The sequence below is a fragment of the Chiloscyllium punctatum genome, chromosome 12, assembly GCF_047496795.1.
Source record: "Chiloscyllium punctatum isolate Juve2018m chromosome 12, sChiPun1.3, whole genome shotgun sequence".
In the NCBI taxonomy this organism is placed as follows: Eukaryota; Metazoa; Chordata; class Chondrichthyes; order Orectolobiformes; family Hemiscylliidae; genus Chiloscyllium; species Chiloscyllium punctatum.
In genome coordinates this window covers 4,720,387-4,741,210 of record NC_092750.1, presented here as the reverse complement: position 1 = coordinate 4,741,210, position 20,824 = coordinate 4,720,387, and the positions used below count along the sequence as shown (strand labels likewise).

The following is a 20,824-nucleotide window of genomic DNA, read 5'->3' as shown; positions in this document are numbered from 1 at the left end:
CCTTCTCCATGTCAGAGCAGTCGATGTCCAGCGGAGAGCGGTCGCTGTGTGCCCTCCTGAAGTCAACAACCATCTCTTTTGTTTTGTCCACATTCAGAGACAGGTTGTTAGCTCTGCATCAGCCCGTTAGCTGCTGCACCTCCTCTCTATGTGCTGACTCATTGTTCCTGCCATTGATGCGCACTACAGTTATAATATCAGCGAGCTTAATGATATGATTCGTGCTGTGCCTCGCTGCACAGTCACGTGTCAGCAGGGTGAACAGCAGTGGACTGAGCACATAGCCCTGAGGGACCCCCTCGTGCTCACTGTCATGGTGTTGGAGATGCTGTTCCCAATCCACACTGACTGAGGGCTCCCAGTCAGGAAGCCCAGGATCCAGTTACAAAGGGAGGAATATAGGGCCAGCAGACTCAGCGTTCCAATCAGGTGCTGAGGAATGATAGTGTTGAATGCAGAACTGAAGTCTCTGAACAGTAATCTGATATGGGTGTCCTTCTTCTCCAGGTGGGTGAGGGCCAGATGGAGGGTGAGGGAAATGGCATCATCTGTTGAGCGGTTGGGTCGATACATGAACTGCAGGGTGTCCAAATGAAGGGGGCAGCAGGGTCTTAATATGCCTCATCACGAACCTCTCGAAACACATGGGTGTTAGCATAACGGGGCAGTAGTCGTTGGGACACTGAAGACTTCAGCACGGGGACGATGGTAGTGGCCTTGAAGCATGTTGGAACTACGGCGCAGCTCAGGGAGATGTTAAAGACGTCAGTGAGAACATCAGCCAACGCATCAGAGCATCCTCTGAGCACTCTGGCAGGGATGTTATCTGGTCCAGTTGACTTATGTTGGTTGTGTGTGTGTGGGTGTGTGGGTGTGTGTGTGTGTGTGTCTGTCTGTCTGTGTGTGTGGGTGTGTGTGTGTCTGTATGTGTGTGTGTGTGGATGTGTGTGTGTGAGTGTGTGCGTGTGTGTCTGTGTGTGTGTGTGTGTGTGTGGGTGGGTGTGTGTCTGTGTGTGTGTGTCTGTGTGTGTGTGTCTGTGAGTGTGTGGGTGGGTGTGTCTGTGTGTGTGTGTCTGTGTGTGTGTGTGGGTGTGTGTCTGTGTGTGTGTCTGTGAGTGTGTATGGGTCTGTGTGTGTCTGTGTGTGTGTCTGTGAGTGTGTATGGGTCTGTGTGTATCTGTGTGTGTGGGTGTGTGGGTGTGTGTGTGTGTGTGTCTGTGAGTGTGTCTGTGTGTATGTGTGTGTGTGTGTGTGGAGGGTGTGTGTGTGTGTGTGGAGGGTGTGTGTGTGTGGAGGGGTGTGTGTGTGTGTGTGTGTGGAGGGTGTGTGTGTGTGTGAGTGTGTGTGTGAGTGTGTGTGTGGAGGGGTGTGTGTGTGTGTGTGTGTGTGTGTGTGTGTGTGTGTGTGTGTGTGTGTGTGTGTATGTATGTGTGGAGGGGTGTGTGTGTGTGTGTGAACCACCCAGCTGCTGGTCACAATTTCCTCCATGTCCCTGTTGAATTCAGAATGATTAAGGCACGCTCCAGAATTACAACAGATATGCAGCACAGAAGCAGGCCATTCAGCCCAACCAGTCTGCTATTACAGTTCACGCTTGCCTCCTCTCTTCTTTCCTCATCTCAGTTAAACAGCTGTCGGTCTCCCACATGGAGAGGAGGAAGGTTATTGCAGATTTACCAAGATGTTCAGAATCAGGAAGGGTTTGGAGAGAGTTCCGCATGGTGGGCGTACGGAGAGTCAGAGAATGGAGATTGAAGTCATTGGCTGAAGCAGCAAAGACAACATGAAGGATAGTGTTTTTATTGTAGTAGCTGGTGGTTCAGGTCTGAGTGTGGCAGGTTCACTCGAGGCTTTCAAGAGAGATTAGCATTTCTGTGAAGGAGAAATCACCAGGGCTATGGGGAGGACACAGGAGAATGGCACAAGGTGAGATGCTCATTCCAAGAGCTGACACAGTGAGGATGGGCTGAATGGCCTCTTCCAGAGTTGGGACAATTCTGTGATGTGGACATTGACCAGTATGTGATCATTAGAAAATCAAGCCATTTGTGATGGGCGGGAAACCCCAGATGTTAATGTCTTGCAGGCCAACTTAATTGTGTTCGTCTACAGGATGAGGATGTCTGTAGAATCCCTGCAGTATAGAATCAGGCCATTCGGCCCATCAAATTCACACTGACCCTCTGAAGAGCATCCCACCCAGACCCACCCAGGTACCCTATTCCCATCACCCTGCATTTCCCATGTTCAATCTACCTTGACCTCCACAACTGTGGGAGGAAACCGGAGCACCCGGAGGAAACCCACGCAGACACGGGGAGAATGTGTAACCTCCACACAGAGAGTCGCCTGAGGCTGGAATCGAACCTGGGACCCTGGCGCTGTGAGGCAACAGTGCTAACCACTGAGCCACCGTACTGCGCTGGCTGGGCCAGCATTTATTGCCTGTCCCTATTTGCCCCTTGAGAAGGTGGGGGTGAGCTGCCTTCCTGACCCACTGTGGTCCATGTTCTGTAGGTAGACCCACAATGCCCTGAGGGAGGGACTTCCAGGATTTTGACCTGGGGATCTTGCAGGGGGTGGTGTTCCCATGTATCTGCTGCCCTTGTCCTTCTAGATGGAAGTGGTTGTGGGTTTGGAAGGTGCTGCCTGAGGATCTTTGGTGAATTACTACAGTGCATCTTGTAGATAGTACACACTGCTGTTACTGAGCATCGGTGGAGGAGGGAGGGGATGTTTGTGGATGTGGGGCCAATCAAACGGCTGCTTTGTCCTGGATGGTGTCCAGCTTCTTGAGTATTAAGTTAAAGATCACCCAACACCAGGTTATAGTCCAACAGGTTTAACTGGAAGCACTAGCTTTCGGAGCGACGCTCCTTCATCAGGTGGTTGTGGCACTCCGAAAGCTAGTGCTTCCAATTAAACCTGTTGGACCTGGTGTTGTGTGACCCTTAACTTTGTCCACCCCAGTCTAACACCAGCATCTCTAATTCTTGAGTATTGTTAGAGTTGCCCCCATCCAGGCAAGTGGGGAGGATTCCATCACACTCCTGCCTTGTGTCTGTAGATGGTGGACAGGCTTTGGGGAGTCAGGAGGGGAGTGCGAGTCTAAATTTCATTACGCAGTGTGAAGTATTTAAATATTGACAGGGCTGATCTACCAGGATGTTGCCAGGGTTGGAGGATTTGAGCTATAGGGAGAGGCTGAACAGGCTGGGGCTGTTTTCCCTGGAGCGTCGGAGGCTGAGGGGTGACCTTATAGAGGTTTACAAAACTATGAGGGGCATGGATAGGATAAATGGGCAAAGTCTTTTCCCTGGGGTTGGGGAATCCAGAACTAGAGGGCATAGGTTTAGGGTGAGAGGGGAAAAATTTAAAAGGAATCTAAGGGACAACGTTTTCACACAGAGGGTGGTACGTGTATGGAATGAGCTACCAGAGGATGTGGTGGAGGCTGGTACAATTGCAACATTTAAGAGGCATTTGGATGGGTATATGAATAGGAAGGGTTTGGAGGGATATGGGCCGGGTGCTGGCAGGTGGGACTGGATTGGGTTGGGATATCTGGTCAGCATGGACGGGTTGGACCGAAGGGTCTGTTTCCGTGCTGTACATCTCTCGGACTGCTGTCTCTTGAAAGGCTGAACCCAGCTGGAACTCCCCCAGCTGCACTGCTCAATGTCATTCCCAAAGTTCTCACTCCTGTCTCAGCAAGGCCAGGCTGCCCCATTACCAATTCCACTCGGCCTCTGCCCCCAGTGGTTCTTCACCTCCTCACAGAATCACAGAATCTGGTACAATGCCATTCGGCCCGTCATGTCTGCACCAGGTCTCTGACCTAGCTCCAGTCTCCTCCCTTTTCTCCATTTCCCTGCTTACCATTTCCATCTCAATAATCATCCTCTTGAATGCCTCAGTTGAACCTTATCCCTCACCAACGTTCCGGCTGGGACAGTCCACACCCTAAACACTTGCCCTGTACCCATTTCACACGCTGCAAAATCCTTAATGCGCTCCCCGTGCCCCTCACTGCGGCCCCAGGATTCACTGAAGCTAATTAGAAAATGAGTCATTTCTCAAATGGCCCTTTGTGGGATCTTCCTGTGCACCCATTGGCTGCAGTGTTGCCTGCCATTGGCCGTGAAGGTGATTGGCTCATCTCTGCAGCTGTGAAATGCCAGAGAAATACAAACCTTGGTCTCCTCCTCCCCAACTCCCTCCTTCCTTCCCTGTTACCTTCGTTCCCTCTATTCCTTCATTCTTTCCTCTTCCTCTTTCCCTCCTTACTTCTCCGGTTTTGTGTCATTGCTCACGGGCGTTGGAATGCCTTTATCTCTTGATGGTCCTCTTTCTTGTTGGTTAGGGGGTGGTGACACTGGAGGAGGAGATGGAGAACAGCCTGGACAGTCAGAGCATAGCCGCTTCCCTGGATGACATGAGGAAGAGGTTGCACTCCAGCCGCGGGGCCGTTGTGGTTCAGCACCTACGGGCTACAGCTCAGACAGCTCTGTCCACAGCAGCGAGCATCGAGATATCGAGAAGAGGTAGGAATGGCCTGCACTGAAAAGACGCCCCTTTCCACATCTTGATAGTCAGATGATGCAGCAAGATTGGATCAATATGTAATACGAGGGAAATCGGGCGTATAAATTGGCCGGAAAAAGCAGCAAACCCAATGACTGGGAGCAATTTAAAATTCAGCGGAGGAGGACAAAGGATATGGCTTCCGCAAGGACCATTATCTTTGCTCATCACTCCACTCTTCCCAGCAACTCCACCCCCCCCCCCCCCCCCCCAACAAAAACCCAAGGTACCTTCCCCTGCAATCGGAAATGATGGAAAACCTGCCCCCTCACCCCCAAACACTCCCTCCAGGGGAGACCGAGGTTCCCCTGCCTCTCCTCCAACCGAGTTTACTGCATCAGGTGCTCCCCGTGTGGTCTTCCCTACATCGGGGAGACCGAACGTAAACTTAGGGAACGGTTCACCGAGCATCTCAGCCGGGCCCACAGGGGCCGACCGGACCTCCCAGTCACCGCCCATTTCAATTCCCCTTCCCACTCCCTCTCCGACAGGACCATCCTCGGCCTCCTCCATCGCCACAACGAACCAAACTGCAAATTGGAGGAACAACCCCTCACCTTCCACCTGGGCAGCCTCCAGCCCAGAGGACTCAGCATTGAGTTCTCCGATTTCAAATAACCACCTCCCCCTCCCTCCCCCATCCCCCGACCCCCTTCCCAGCCCCTCCCCCTCCCTCCCCCATCCCCCAACCCCCTTCCCAGCCCCTCCCCCTCCCTCCCACTGCTCCCTGCTACCAACTGGATTCATTCCTCCCATTGACCAACCAGGTCGCACCCTCTACCTGTCTTCACCCATCCCCACCTCACCCCCCTGCCCCCCCCACCCCCTTTATCTGCAGCTCCCCGCCCCCTCCACACCCATCCCCCAGTCCTGAAGAAGGGTTACACATGTAACGTTGACTGCTCCCCCTCCTGATACTGCCTGCCTTGCTGTGTCCCCCTCCCTCCTGATACTGCCTGCCTTGCTGTGTCCCTCTCCCTCCTGATACTGCCTGCCTTGCTGTGTCCCCCTCCCTCCTGATACTGCCTGCCTTGCTGTGTCCCCTCCCTCCTGATGCTGCCTGCCTTGCTGTGTCCCTCTCCCTCCTGATACTGCCTGCCTTGCTGTGCCCCTCTCCCTCCTGATACTGCCTGCCTTGCTGTGTTCCCCCTCCCTCCTGATGCTACCTGCCTTGCTGTGTCCCCCCCCTCCTGATACTGCCTGCCTTGCTGTGTTCCCCCTCCCTCCTGATACTGCCTGCCTTGCTGTGCCCCTCTCCCTCCTGATACTGCCTGCCTTGCTGTGTCCCCCTCCCTCCTGATGCTGCCTGCCTTGCTGTGTCCCCCCCCCTCCTGATACTGCCTGCCTTGCTGTGTCCCCCCTCCCTCCTGATGCTGCCTGCCTTGCTGTGTCCCTCTCCCTCCTGATACTGCCTGCCTTGCTGTGTCCCCCTCCCTCCTGATACTTCCTGCCTTGCTGTGTCCCTCTCCCTCCTGACACTGCCTGCCTTGCTGTATTCTCCCAGTCTCCCGCCTGACTATAAAGGGTTTAATTCAGAAGGGGAAAATAGAATATGAAGGTAACCTTGCGGAAAACATAAAAAACTGACCGCGAAAGCTTCCCTAGATTTGTGAGGAGAAACAAACTGATGAAAACAAAAATAGTCCCTTTCCAGTTAGAATCAGGTGAACTCCTAATGAACAACAAAGTGATGGTGGACCAGTTGAATAAATACTTTGGATCTGTCTTCACCCTGTGGGACCCAAATAACCTGCAGGAAATGCTTGGGGACAGAGGATCAAACATGAAAGAGGAAGTGAAGGGAACCTTGGTTATGATGTTTCTGCACAGATCCTGCCAGATCTGCTGAGCTTTTCCAGTAACGTCTGTTTCTGGACCTGATTTACAGCATCCACAGTTCTTTCATTTTTTTTTAAGGAAGGAAATTCTGATTCGTCAGGGAATGGTATTGGGGAAATTGGTGGGATTAAAACTGGATAAGTCCCCAGGACCTGCTGCTCTGCATCCCAGAGGATTTAAGGAAGTGGCTCTAAAAATAGCAAATGTTTTGGAGAGTGTTTTCCAGCATTCTGTAGTCTCTGTAAGAGTTCCAATGGAGTGGAGGGTCGCTAATGTAACCCCACCCTTTAAAAAAGGAGGGAGAGAGAAAATGGGGAATTATAGGCTGGTTAGCCTGTATCGGGGGTGGGGAAAATGCTGCAGTCAATTATTAAGGATGTAATAACTGAGTATTTGGAAAACGGAAATAGAATCGGTCCTTGTCAACATGGATTCACTAAAAGGAAATCATGTTTGATAAACCTTCTAGAATCTTTTGAGGATGTGACCAGTAGAGTGGACTAGGGGGAACCAGTGAATGTTGTGTATCTGGACTTTTCAAAGGCTTTTAGGTAGGGTCCCATACAAGAGGTTAGTAAGGAACATTAAAGCTCACGGTATCGAGGTCATGTATTGACATGGATAGAGAACTGGTTGGCAGACAGAAAGCAGAGAGTTGGAATAAAAGGGGTCCTTTTCAGAGTGGCTGGCAGTGACGAGTGGGGTACCGCAGGGTTCAGTGCTGGGACCCCAGCTGTTCACAAGATACATTAATGATTTGGATGTAGGAATTGAATGTAATGTCTCCAAATGTGCAGGTGACACTGAGCAGGGTGGCAGTGTGTGCTGGGAGGAGGATGCTAAGAGGCTGCAGGGTGACTTGGACAGACAGGCTGAGTGGGCAAATGCAATATAATGCGGATCAATGTGAGGTTATCCACTTTGGTGGCAAAAACAGGAAGGCAGGCTATTCTGTAAATGGTAGCAGTTTAGGAAAAGGTGACGTGCAATGAGACCTGGGTTTCATCGTGGAACAGTCACTGAAGGGTGGTATGCAGGGTCAGCAGGCAGCGAGGAAAGCTAATGATGTGCTGGCCTTCATAGCGAGAGGATTGGGGTATTGGAGTAAGGATGTCTTGCTGCAGTTATACAGGGTCTTGGTGAGGCCACATCTTGCGAACTGTGTGCGAGTTTGGTGTCTTAGTCTGAGGAAGGACATGTTTACCATTGAGGGAGTCCCGCAAAGGTTCACCAGACTGATTCCTGGGAGGGCAAGGCTGACATATGACTGGGCTTGGATTTGCTGGAATTTAAAAGAATTGGGGGGATCTCATAGGAACGTAAAGAAAGTCCTGGTAGGACTGGACAGGCTAGGTGTGGGAAGAACGTTCCCAATGTGGGGCAAGTCCAGAATTAGGGGGTCACAGTCTTAAGAATAAGGGGCAAACCATTCAGGACTGAGATGAGGAAGAATTTCTTCACTCAGAGTTGGGGACCTGTGGAATTCTCTCCCACAGGAAGCTGTTGGGGCCAGTTCATTAGGTACATTCAGGACGGAGCTGAACGTGGTCCTTGCAGCTAAAGGGATCAAGGAGAGAAAGTGGGAATGGGATACTGAGGTGACATGATCAGCCATGACCACAGTGCAGGTTCGAAGGGCCGAATGGTCTCCTCCTGCTCCTAGTTTCTATGCTTCTATCATGGGGATCAATCTGTATGAAGCAGTTAGCAGCAGAACCTGGTATGAGGTGAGGAAAACATCCACCAGAATAGCACAGTTACTCCTCCCAACCCCTCACAGTGAGGGAGACGGAGGGTCCAATGCCCCCCGAGGGTGCCCCACTCCCTGTTTGCCCTCTGTGCCTACCCCCAGTTACTATCCTGAGGGAGTGCTGCACTAACTTACCCTTAAACCTGAGCCACCCTCCCGGGGTGTGTTTGGAACCAGCAGCAATGCCTTTAGTGAGAGCAGGGCGCTGCTCCTGATTGGACAGAATATTTATCCCTCCACCAATAACAATTCTCAAATACACTCGAATCAAGGCAAAATATTGCAGATTATGGAAATCTGAAGCAAACCCAGAAAATGCTGGAGAAACTCAACAGATCTGGCAGCATCAGGGTGAGGGAAAAGAAGCAGTTAATGTTTCGAGTCTGTTTCGTAATTCTGAACCTACGCTCCCTCAGCCCAGAATTGCTTGCATTCACTACAGTCTGAGAAAAAAAATTGTTTTGTTTATTCATGTGTGGGATGTGGGCGTCACTGGCTGGGCCCAGTATTTATTGCCCGTCCCTAGTTGCCCCTTGAGAAGGTGAGGGTGAGCTGCCTTCTTGACCCGCTGCAGTCCATGTGCTGTGGGTAGACCCACAATGCCCTTAGGGATGGAATTCCAGGATTCTGATCCAGTGACACTGAAGGAACGGCGATATATTTCCAAGTCAGGATGGGGAGTGGCTTGGAGGGGAACTTGCAGGGGGTGGTGTTCCCATGTGTCTGCTGCCCTTGTCCTTCTAGATGGAAGTGGCCATGGGTTTGGAAGGTGCAGCCTGAGGATCTTCTGCAGTGCATCTTGTAGATAGTACACACTGCTGCTACTGAGCGTCGGTGGGGGAGGGAGGGGATGTTTGTGGATGTGGGGCCAATCAAGCGACTGCTTTGTGCTGAATGGTGTCAAGCTTCTTGAGTGTTGTTGGAGCTGCCCCCATCCAGGGCAAGTGGGGAGGATTCCATCACCCTCCTGACTGGTGCCTTGTAGATGGTGGACAGGATTTGGGGAGTCAGGAGGGGAGTTACTCGCTGCAGGATTCCCAGCCTCTGACCTGCTCTTGTAGCTGCTGTGTTTATGTGGCGAGCCCAGTTGTGTTTCTGATCAATGGTAACCCCCAGGACAATGGGGGGTACAGTGATAGTAACACCATTGAATGTCAAGGGGTTGGGGGGGGGGGGTTAGATTGTCTCTTATTGGTGATGGCCATAGTCTGGTATTTGTTTGGTGTGAATGTTACTTGCCACTTGTCAGCCCAAGCCTGGACATTGTCCAGATCTTGCTGTATTTGAACACAGAATGCTTCAGTATCTGAGGAGATGCGAATGGTCCTGAACCTTGTGCAATCATTGGTGACCATCCCCACTTCTGACCTAATGATGGAGGGAAGGTCATTGATGAAGCAGCTGAAGATGGTTGGGTCTAGGACATTATCTTGAGGAACTCCTGCAACGATGTCCTGGAGCTGAGAGGACTGACCCTCCACCAACCACAACCATCCTCCGATGTGTCAGGTATGACTCTAACCAGTGGAGAGTTTGCCCTGATACTCATTGATTCCTGTTTTGCCCGGGCTCCTTGATGCCACACTTGGTCAAATGTAGCCTTGATATCAAGGGCTGTCCCTCTCCCCTCCCCTCTGGAATTCAGCTCTCTTGTCCATGTTTGAACCAAGGCTGGAATGAGGTCAGGAGCTGAGTGACCCTGGGGGAACCCAAACTGGGCAGGTCACTGAGCAGGTTATTGCTGAGCAGGTGCTGCTTGCTAGCCCTGTCGGTGACACCTTCCATCACTTTACTGATGATCGAGAGGAGGCTGATGGGGGCGGGAATTCGCCGGGTTGGATTTGTCCAGCTTTTTGTGTCCAGGACATACCTGTGAAGTTTTCCGCATCGTCAGGTGGATGTCAGTGTTGTAACTGTACTGGAACAGCTCGGCTTGGGGAGCGGCAAGTTCTGGAGCACATGTCTTCAGTTCTAGTGCTGGAATGTTGTCAGGGCCTTTGCAATATCCAGTGTCTCCATCAACCTATCAGAAAGATGTTGTGAAACTTGAAAGGGTTCAGAAAAGATTGACAAGGATGTTGCCAGGGTTGGAGGATCTGAGCTACAGGGAGAGGCTGAACAGGCTGGGGCTGTTTTCCCTGGAGCGTCGGAGGCTGAGGGGTGACCTTATAGAGGTTTATAAAATCATGAGAGGCATGGATAGGACAAATAGACAAAGTCTTTTCCCTGGGATTGGGGAGTCCAGAACTAGAGGGCATAGGTTTAGGGTGAGAGGGGAAAGATATAAAAGGGACCTAAGGGGCAACATTTTCACACAGAGGGTGGTATGTGTATGGAATGAGCTGCCAGAGGATGTGCTGGAGGCTGGTACAATCACAACATTTAAGAGGCATTTGGATCGGTATATGAATAGGAAGGGTTTGGAGGGATATGGGCTGGGTGCTGGTAGCTGGGACTACATTGGGTTGGGATATCTGGTTGGCATGGACAAGTTGGACCGAAGGGTCTGTTTCCATGCTGTACCTCTCTACGACTCTGAATAGCATTTTGTGTTGATCTTTTTCAAACGTGTTCTAAAAATCCAAATATATTACGTCCAGTGCTTCCCCTTTATCTGTTATGTTTGTTTCTTTTCAAAGAATTCCAGTAAATCCTCAGACATCATTTCCCCTGTTTGATAATATTACATATTTCTAAATCCTCTGCTATTGTCCCTTAATAACAAACTCTAACAATTTCCCAGTAACTGGAAAACAAGATAACTGGTGTTAACAAGATAACCAGCCTAGAGTTACCTGTTTTTGGCACCTTCCCTTTTTAAATAAAGATGTTACATTGACCATTTCCAATCCTCTGACTTGTTCAGAATGTAAGGATTCGTGGAAGGTCATGACCTGTGCATTCACTATCTCCATGGTTACTCCCTTGCATATCCAAGGAAGCATAGGGTCGAGGGGCGTATATCAATCTTTAGTCCCAGGAATTTCCCGAGCACCTTTTCTCAAAGTGATAGTTGTAGTATTTATTTCCTGCCCTTCCTCGATTATTGAGTCACCGCGGAATAAATGTTCTGTCGCTTTACCATTTTTTGCATCCCCGTGGTTATTTCTCCAGCCTCTCTCTCGATGAGTCCTACATTCATTTTGTCTTCGTTTTGCTTTTTAAACATCTAAAGAAGCTCTTGCCATCCATCTTGATATTAGAACAAAGAACAAAGAAAATTTGCAGCCCAGGAACAGGCCCTTCGGCCCTCCAAGCCTGAGCTGATCCAAATGTACTGTCTAAACCTGTCGCCCAATCCCTAACCATCTGTATCCCTCTGCTCCCCACCTACTCATACATCTGTCCAGATGCACCTTAAATGAATCTACCGTGCCTGCCTCTACCACCTCTGCTGGCAACGCATCCCAAACACCCACCACCCTCTGAAGTACTTGCCGCGTGTATCCCCCTTAAACTTTCCACCTCTCACCTTGAAAGCGTGACCTCTCATTATTGAATCCCTCACCTTGGGAAAAAGCTTATCTCTATCCACCCTGTCTACACCCTTCATGGTTTTGTAAACCTCAATCAGGACCGCCCTCAATCTCCTCCTTTTTTCTAATGAAAACAATCCTAACCTACTCAACCTCTCTTCATAGCTAGCACCTTCCATACCAGGCAACATCCTTGTAAACCTTCTCTGCACTCTCTCCAAAGTATCCACATCCTTTCAGTAATGTGGCGCCCAGAACTGTGCACCTGCTTCACAGGTTTACTCACAAAGTTTATCTTCTCCTGGAAGCAGTTATTTTGTCTGGTGTCCTAGCCCAGAAGGCTTCCAGGAGTGTACTAGATATCTCACTGGGGTTCCCTCTCTCTGAAACATTGTGTTCTAATTTGCTGTGTTTCTGACAGGTTTGTTGCCGAATCGATTTCAGTCGCAAAAGGAAAAGAAGGCGATAAAAAAGGTATACAAGAGCCTGACGACTGGGAATGGTCATTATCTATGGTATCTCCAGGTAACACATGGGTCCAGGGAGACAATTCCAGTGGATTCAGATGGACTCAGCTCTGAATGTGGACATTGTGGTTTTAAACTGCCCTCCTGATTCATAAGCATATAATCTAACTGGACGAAGGGAGAGCCGCACTGTCAGAGGGTCAGCGCTGAGGGAGTGCCGCACTGTCGTAGGGTCAATGCTGAGGGAGTGCCGCACTGTCAGAGGGTCAGTGCTAAGGGAGTGCCGCACTGTCAGAGGATCAGTGCTAAGGGAGTGCCGCACTGTCAGAGGGTCAGTGCTGAGGGAGTGCCGCACTGTCAGAGGGTCAGTGCTGAGGGAGTGTTGCACTGTCAGAGGGTCAGTGCTGAGGGAGTGCTGCACTGTCGGAGGTTCAGTGCTGAGGGAGTGCCGCACTGTCGGAGGGTCAGTGCTGACGGAGTGCCGCACTGTCAGAGGGTCTGTGCTGAGGGAGCGCCACACTGTCAGAGGGTCAGTGATCAGGGAGTACCGCACTGTTGGAGGGTCAGTGCTGAGGGAGTTCCGCACTGTCGGAGGGTCAGTGCTGAGGGAGTGCCACATTGTTGGAGGGTCAGTGCTGAGGGAGTGCCGCACTGTCGGAGGGTCAGTGCTGAGGGAGCGCCGCACTGTCGGAGGGTCAGTGCTGAGGGAGTGCCGCACTGTCGGAGGGTCAGTGCTGATGGAGTGTTGCACTGTTGGAGGGTCAGTGCTGAGGGAGTGCTGCACTGTCAGAGGGTCAGTGCTGAGGGTGGTCTGCACTGTCGGAGGGTCAGTGCTGAGGGTGGTCCGCACTGTCGGAGGGTCAGTGCTGAGGGAGTGTTGCACTGTCGGGAGGGTCAGTGCTGAGGGAGTGCTGCACTGTCGGGAGGGTCAGTGCTGAGGGAGTGCTGCACTGTCGGAGGATCAGTACTGAGGTCATGCCCCTCAGTCCACCCCAAAGATCCTCAGACAGCACCTTCCAAACCCACAACCACTTCCATCCAGAAGGGCCAGAGCAGCAGATACATGAGAACACCACCCCCTGCAAGTTCCCCTCCCCATCCTGCGCTGGAAATATATCGCCGTTCCTTCAGTGTCGCTGGGTCCGAATCCTGGAATTCCCTCCCTAAGGACATTGTGGGTCAACCCACAGCACATGGACTGCAGCGGGTCAAGAAGGCAGCTCACCCCCACCTTCTCAAGGGGCAACTAGGGACGGGCAATAAATACTGGGCCCAGCCAGTGATGTCCCGTGTTCATTGAGTGAAAAAAAAATCCCCGGTTCTCCCTTCTGTGTTGACCTTCCCCCTCCCCCCACTTCATGCAGTGAGATATGGGGTGGGCCTAGTTTGGATAGAGGGGTCATATCATATTCAAGCAACATGCCCTCCCTTTGCCCATCTCCCAAAAGGCATCCCTCAATGGAGTTGGGTGGAGAGAATGAAATGGGTTAGGGTTGGTTTGGGATTGGTTAGGGGTGGTTTGCGATTGGTTAGGGTTGGTTTGGGATTGGTTAGGGGTGGTTTGCGATTGGTGGGGTGGTTAGGAGTGGTTAAGGTTGGTTAAGGTCCATTTGGGATAGTTAGGTGTGGTGGGGGTGTTGGGGTGGTTAAGGTTAGTTTGGGATTGGTTAGGGTTGGTCTGGGAGTTGTTAGGGTTGGTTAGGAAAGGGTTGGTCAGGCAGCATTCGAGGAGCAGGAGAATCGACGTTTCCGGCATAAGCCCTTCATCAGGAATTTCCTGCTCCTCGGATGCTGCCTGACCTGCTGTGCTTTTCCAGCACCACACTAGTCTAGACTCTGGTTTCCAGCATCTGCAGTCCTCACTTTTGCCCAGGATTGGTTAGGGTTGGTTTGGGATTGGTTAGGGTTGGTTTGGGATTGGTTAGGGTTGGTTTGGGATTGGTTATGGTTGGTTAGGGTTGGTTTGGGATAGGTTTGGGATAGGTTTGGGATTGGTTAGGGTTGGTTAGGGTTGGTTTGGGATTGGTTGCAGGACAGAAACATAATGATTACAATCCGTGAACGGAGAGGCCCATCGTTTTTAATCCTTCTATCCTGTACAATGTTCTGCAAAGGGCCAGCCGGTCATCCTGGACATCTACAAGAACAAGGAAGCGCTCCACAGGAGGCACCGAAGGAAGGAAAGGTCCAGCTCTAGTTCCAGGATCAAACTGCCCCCTTTCTCGAAGGTAACGAGAGTGGGGGCGCGAGATCATAGCCCCGAGTGGGGGTCAGGGTTCACTCACATGGGGTTAGTTAGCCGGGGATCCTGGGCCTGTGTTCAGTTTGGTCAATATCCATGATTCTCGCTGAGCCATCTGTGCCCCCACCCCCTCTCCCATCCCCTAAAACCAAGGGTGATCTCCACCCCCATCGAGTAGCCACAATACTCCCACTTCATTTCACCCTCACTCCCCTTGTAGCCCCTCCTCAGTCCCACTGTATTCCCATCGCTTAAATGAAGCTATCATTCCCGCCTCTATCACCTCTGCTGGCAACGTGTTCCAAGCCCCCTCCACCCTCTACATAGAGAGCTTCCCACATATATCTCCCCTAAACCTTTCCCCTCTCACTTTGAACTCATGACCCCTAGTAATTGAGTCCCCCACTCTGGGAAAAAGCTTCCTGTTATCCACCCCGTCTATACCTCTCATTATTTTGTCGACCTCAATCAGGTCGCCCCTCAACCTTCATCTTTCTAATGAAAATAATCCTAATCTACTCAACCTCTCTCCATAGCTAGCGCCCTCCATACCAGGCAACATCCTGGTGAACCTCCTCTCCACCCTCTCCAAAGCATCCACACCCTTTTGGTAATGTGGTGACCAGAACTGTACACAGTATTCCAAATGTGGCTGAACCAAAGTCTTATACAACTCTAACATGACCTGCCAACTCTTGTACTCAGTACCTTGTCTGATGAAGGAAAGCATGCTGTGTGCCTTCTTGACCACTCTCCTGACCTGTGTTGCCACCTTCAGGGAACAGTGGACCTAAACACCCAGATCTCTCTGTACTTCAGTTTCCCCCAGGGCCTTTCCATTTACTGTATAATTTGCTCTTGAATTGGATCTTCCAAAATGCATCACCTCACATTTGTCCGGATTGAACTCCATCTGCCATTTCTCTGCCCATCTCTCCAATCTGTTTATATTCTGCTGTATTCTCTGACAGTCCCCTTCACTATCTGCTACTCCACCAATCTTAGTGTCATCTGCAAACTCACTAATGAGGTAACCTACACCTTCCCCCAGATCATTTCTGTATATCACAAACAGTGGCCCCACATGGATACCTGTGGGACATCACTGGGCACAGTTCTCCATTTTGGGAAGCTCCTTTCCACTCCTACTCTCTGTCTCCTGCTGCCCAGCCAGTTCTCTATCCATCTCGCTAGAACACCCTGGACCCCATGCAACTTCACCACCTCCATCAGCCTACCATGGGGAACCTTATCAAATGCCTTACTAAACTCCATGTATATGACATCTACATCCCTTCCCTCATCAAACAACTTTGTCACTTGCTCAAAGAATTCTATTAGGTTTGTAATGCATTACCTTCCCCGCGCAAAATCATGTTGCCTATTTTTTTCCCTTGGGTATATATCCTATCCCTTAGTGTCTTCTCCAGCAGCTTCCCTACCACTGATGTCAGCTCACCAGTCTATAATTACCCAAATTATCCCTACTTTCATTCTTAAACACCATTAGCAATTCTCCAGTCCTCCAGGACCTCACTCGTGTTCAAGGATGCTGCAAAGATATCTGTTAAAACCCCAGCTATTTCCTCTCTCGCTTCCCTCAGTAACCTGGGATAGATTCCATCTGGACCTGGGACTTGTCCACCTTAATGCCTTTTAGAATACCCAACACTTCCTCCCTCCTTACACCGACTTGACCTAGAATAATCAAAGTTGTGTTGGTCTGAATGTAATCTGGAGTCCATGTGGGATCATTTGGTTCCGTAGGCAAACATTGAGGAAGGAGATGTGGCTGTGGTAATGAGTCTGGTTCAGGACATAGCTGAAGAGCTTCAGGGCTGAGGAGATGCTTTGGGGGGTGCAGTGAGAGAGAGAGAGAGACACTCACTGAGATCCTTGTCGAGAGAGGAAGAGAAGAACTTCTTCAAGATGGGCATCCTTGGAAGAGGATTTGCATTGAGGTTAAAATCAACAAGGAGACAGTGAGGACTGCAGATGCTGCCTGCCTTGCTATGTTCCCCCTCCCTCCTGATACTGCCTGCCTTGCTGTGTCCCCCTCCCTCCTGATGCTGCCAGCCTTGCTGTGTCCCCCTCCCTCCTGATACTGCCTGCCTTGCTGTGTCCCCCTCCCTCCTGATACTGCCTGCCTTGCTGTGTCCCCCTCCCTCCTGATACTGCCTGCCTTGCTGTGTCCCCCTCCCTCCTGATACTGCCTGCCTTGCTGTGTCCCCCTCCCTCCTGATACTGCCTGCCTTGCTGTGTTCCCCCTCCCTCCTGATACTGCCTGCCTTGCTGTGTCCCCCTCCCTCCTGATACTGCCTGCCTTGCTGTGTCCCTCTCCCTCCTGATACTGCCTGCCTTGCTGTGTCCCCCTCCCTCCTGATGCTGCCTGCCTTGCTGTGTCCCCCTCCCTCCTGATACTGCCTGCCTTGCTGTGTTCCCCTCCCTCCTGATACTGCCTGCCTTGCTGTGTTCCCCCTCCCTCCTGATACTGCCTGCCTTGCTGTGTCCCCCTCCCTCCTGATACTGCCTGCCTTGCTGTGTCCCCCTCCCTCCTGATGCTGCCTGCCTTGCTGTGACCCCTCCCTCCTGATGCTGCCTGCCTTGCTGTGACCCCTCCCTCCTGATACTGCCTGCCTTGCTGTGTCCCCCTCCCTCCTGATACTGCCTGCCTTGCTGTGTTCCTCCAGCCTGCTTCCTGTCTGCTTTCAGTCAGATCCTGGCTGATCCGGCATTCCTCATACCCACTTCCTGCCCATTTCCTCTCGATTTCCCGATTAATCCAGAATCCCTCTCTCTCTCTCAGCCTTAAATAACCACAAGGACCCTGCCCCCACAGCTCTCTCTGTGGTAAGGAGTTCCAAAGACACTCAATCCTCTGAGAGAGGAAATTCCTCCCCATCTCAGTCTGAAACTGGTGCCCCTTTATTCTGAGGCCGTGCCCTCTGGTCCCAGACCCTCCCATGAGGGGAACCATCCTCTCAGCATTGACCCTGTCAAGCCCCTGAAGAATCCAACATGAGATCACCACTCATTCTGCTCAACTCACATTCTGCTGCTGAAGTCCCGAGGCCCAGTTTCGACCATTTCCCCCTACTCCCACGCTCGCTGACCAGCACTGCCCCCTGGGATTGAGGTGACAGAACAGTGTTCCTGTCTAATGGTACCTGCTTCGCCACAGTCTCAGTTGTCGGAGGTGTAGTAACAGATTCCAGACTGAGACTGAGATTTTATCTGTGTGGTAAATAAACTTCAAGATATCTGACTCAACAAGACCCCAGTCTATATGGTGTACATTACTCAGGCCTAACTTACAGGGAGCACATGGAACATATCACACTGGCAGTGATTTGATTTTTTTTTCAGAAACCAGTTCAGTTCCCACGATCCCAACACCTCGACTATAAAATCTGGCCCCTCTCGACAGCTGGACCATCCTCCAGGGCACTGCCCTCCAACACCTCTATTCCATATCGTCCTGACCTCTGTCTCTCTCAGTTGCCATCACTCCAATATTGACAAGCGTGCATTCAGGAATTCCCACCATAAGCCTCTGATCCTCCAGCTCTTCCCTCTCCGCAATACCTTCGAGAAAGTTGGGAACACATTATGGAATATCTCTGTAAATGACTCAGAATCAAATCTGCTTTGAAATTGCTCCTCCACAAGGGTTCAGAGTGTTTTCCTCACATAAGTATCGATATACAAATGCAGGTTGTTGTTGTAGACTCACTGCTGCCATTTGTTTCATTTCACAGAAATCCAGGAAAATCGCATCCGAGGCAGGTGAGAACCAGGTGACCTTTACCCTCGCCGATCCCTGTCCGACTGACCTGGCTGCTCATTGGGCGTGATCCACACCCCCCACCCCGTCCCTGGGAGTGTTTGATGGGGGACAGTGTAGAGGGAGCTTTACTCTGTATCTAACCCCGTGCTGTCCCTGTCCTGGGAGGGTTTGGTGGGGGACAGTGTAGAGGGAGCTTTACTCTGTATCTAAACCTGTGCTGTCCCTGTCCCTGTCCCTGGGAGGGTTTGATGGGGGACAGTGTAGAGGGAGCTTTACTCTGTATCTAACCCCGTGCTGTCCCTGTCCCTGTCCCTGGGAGGGTTTGGTGGGGGACAGTGTTGGTTTGAGGGGTTTTTACTTGGGTCATCGTTCTGGAGATAAAATGTTGTGGACTAAGGAAAGACCAAATATCTGAATTTCTAAACTTTTTAAACAGTTTCCATGTGTTCTCTATTAAAATGAATTCTGGCATTAATACATACAATCTCTGATTGAACCCTGAGGGCAGTTGGAAGTATATGTCCCAACGTTGATTTGTTTAAACTCTGAGGAACACCAAGGGTGCGGATGATTGATACTGTCCCCTGTCCCATCACCCACACTATCACAGTGTTACCCCTGTCCCATCACCCACACTATCACAGTGTTACCCCTGCCCCATCACCCACACTATCACAGTGTTACCCCCTGTCCCATCACCCACACTATCACAGTGTTACCCCCTGTCCCATCACCCACACTATCACAGTGTTACCCCCTGCCCCATCACCCACACTATCACAGTGTTACCCCCTGTCCCATCACCCACACTATCACAGTGTTACCCCTGCCCCATCACCCACACTATCACAGTGTTACCCCCTGTCCCATCACCCACACTATCACAGTGTTACCGTTGCCCCATCACCCACACTATCACAGTGTTACCCCTGCCTCATCACCCACACTATCACAGTGTTACCCCCTGTCCCATCACCCACACTATCACAGTGTTACCGTTGCCCCATCACCCACACTATCACAGTGTTACCCCCTGTCCCATCACCCACACTATCACAGTGTTACCCCCTGCCCCATCACCCACACTATCACAGTGTTACCCCCTGTCCCATCACCCACACTATCACAGTGTTACCCCTGCCCCATCACCCACACTATCACAGTGTTACCCCCTGTCCCATCACCCACACTATCACAGTGTTACCCCTGCCTCATCACACACACTATCACAGTGTTACCCCCTGTCCCATCACCCACACTATCACAGTGTTACCGTTGCCCCATCACTCACACTATCACAGTGTTACCCCTGCCTCATCACCCACACTATCACAGTGTTACCCCCGTCCCATCACCCACACTATCACAGTGTTACCGTTGCCCCATCACCCACACTATCACAGTGTTACCCCCTGTCCCATCACCCACACTATCACAGTGTTACCCCTGTCCCATCACCCACACTATCACAGTGTTACCCCTGCCCCATCACCCACACTATCACAGTGTTACCCCTGTCCCATCACCCACACTATCACAGTGTTACCCCTGTCCCATCACCCACACTATCACAGTGTTACCCCTGTCCCATCACCCACACTATCACAGTGTTACCCCCTGTCCCATCACCCACACTATCACAGTGTTACCCCTGCCCCATCACCCACACTATCACAGTGTTACCCCCTGTCCCATCACCCACACTATCACAGTGTTACCCCTGCCTCATCACACACACTATCACAGTGTTACCCCCTGTCCCATCACCCACACTATCACAGTGTTATCCATGTCCCATCACCCACACTATCACAGTGTTACCGTTGCCCCATCACCCACACTATCACAGTGTTACCCCTGCCTCATCACCCACACTATCACAGTGTTACCATTGCCTCATCACCCACACTATCACAGTGTTACCGTTGCCCCATCACCCACACTATCACAGTGTTACCCCTGCCCCATCACCCACACTATCACAGTGTTACCCCTGCCTCATCACCCACACTATCACAGTGTTACCATTGCCCCATCACCCACACTATCACAGTGTTACCCCTGTCCCATCACCCACACTATCACAGTGTTACCCCTGTCCCATCACCCACACTATCACAGTGTTACCCCCTGCCTCATCACCCACACTATCACAGTGTTACCCCTGTCCCATCACCCACACTATCACAGTGTTACCCCTGCCCCATCACCCACACTATCACAGTGTTACCCCTGCCTCATCACCCACACTATCACAGTGTTACCATTGCCCCATCACCCACACTATCACAGTGTTACCCCCTGCCCCATCACCCACACTATCACAGTGTTACCCCTGTCCCATCACCCACACTATCACAGTGTTACCCCTGTCCCATCACCCACACTATCACAGTGTTACCCCCTGCCTCATCACCCACACTATCACAGTGTTACCCCTGCCTCATCACCCACACTATCACAGTGTTACCCCCTGCCCCATCACCCACACTATCACAGTGTTACCCCTGCCCCATCACCCACACTATCACAGTGTTACCCCTGTCCCATCACCCACACTATCACAGTGTTACCCATGTCCCATCACCCACACTATCACAGTGTTACCGTTGCCCCATCACCCACACTATCACAGTGTTACCCCTGTCCCATCACTCACACTATCACAGTGTTACCCCT

General features: G+C 51.3%; 1 protein-coding gene across 1 annotated transcript in view; it reads left to right on the top strand.

Moving 5' to 3' along the window:
- The window catches only part of LOC140483463 (uncharacterized), a 176,643-nt gene that overhangs the window by 128,498 nt on the left and 27,321 nt on the right, over positions 1–20,824 (top strand). Inside the window, exons 12-15 of the mRNA XM_072581659.1 lie at positions 4,364–4,544; positions 12,071–12,123; positions 14,231–14,344; positions 18,117–18,144. Of these exons, the coding sequence (XP_072437760.1) occupies positions 4,364–4,544; positions 12,071–12,123; positions 14,231–14,344; positions 18,117–18,144 (376 nt within the window). The remainder of the gene's footprint in view (positions 1–4,363; positions 4,545–12,070; positions 12,124–14,230; positions 14,345–18,116; positions 18,145–20,824) is intronic.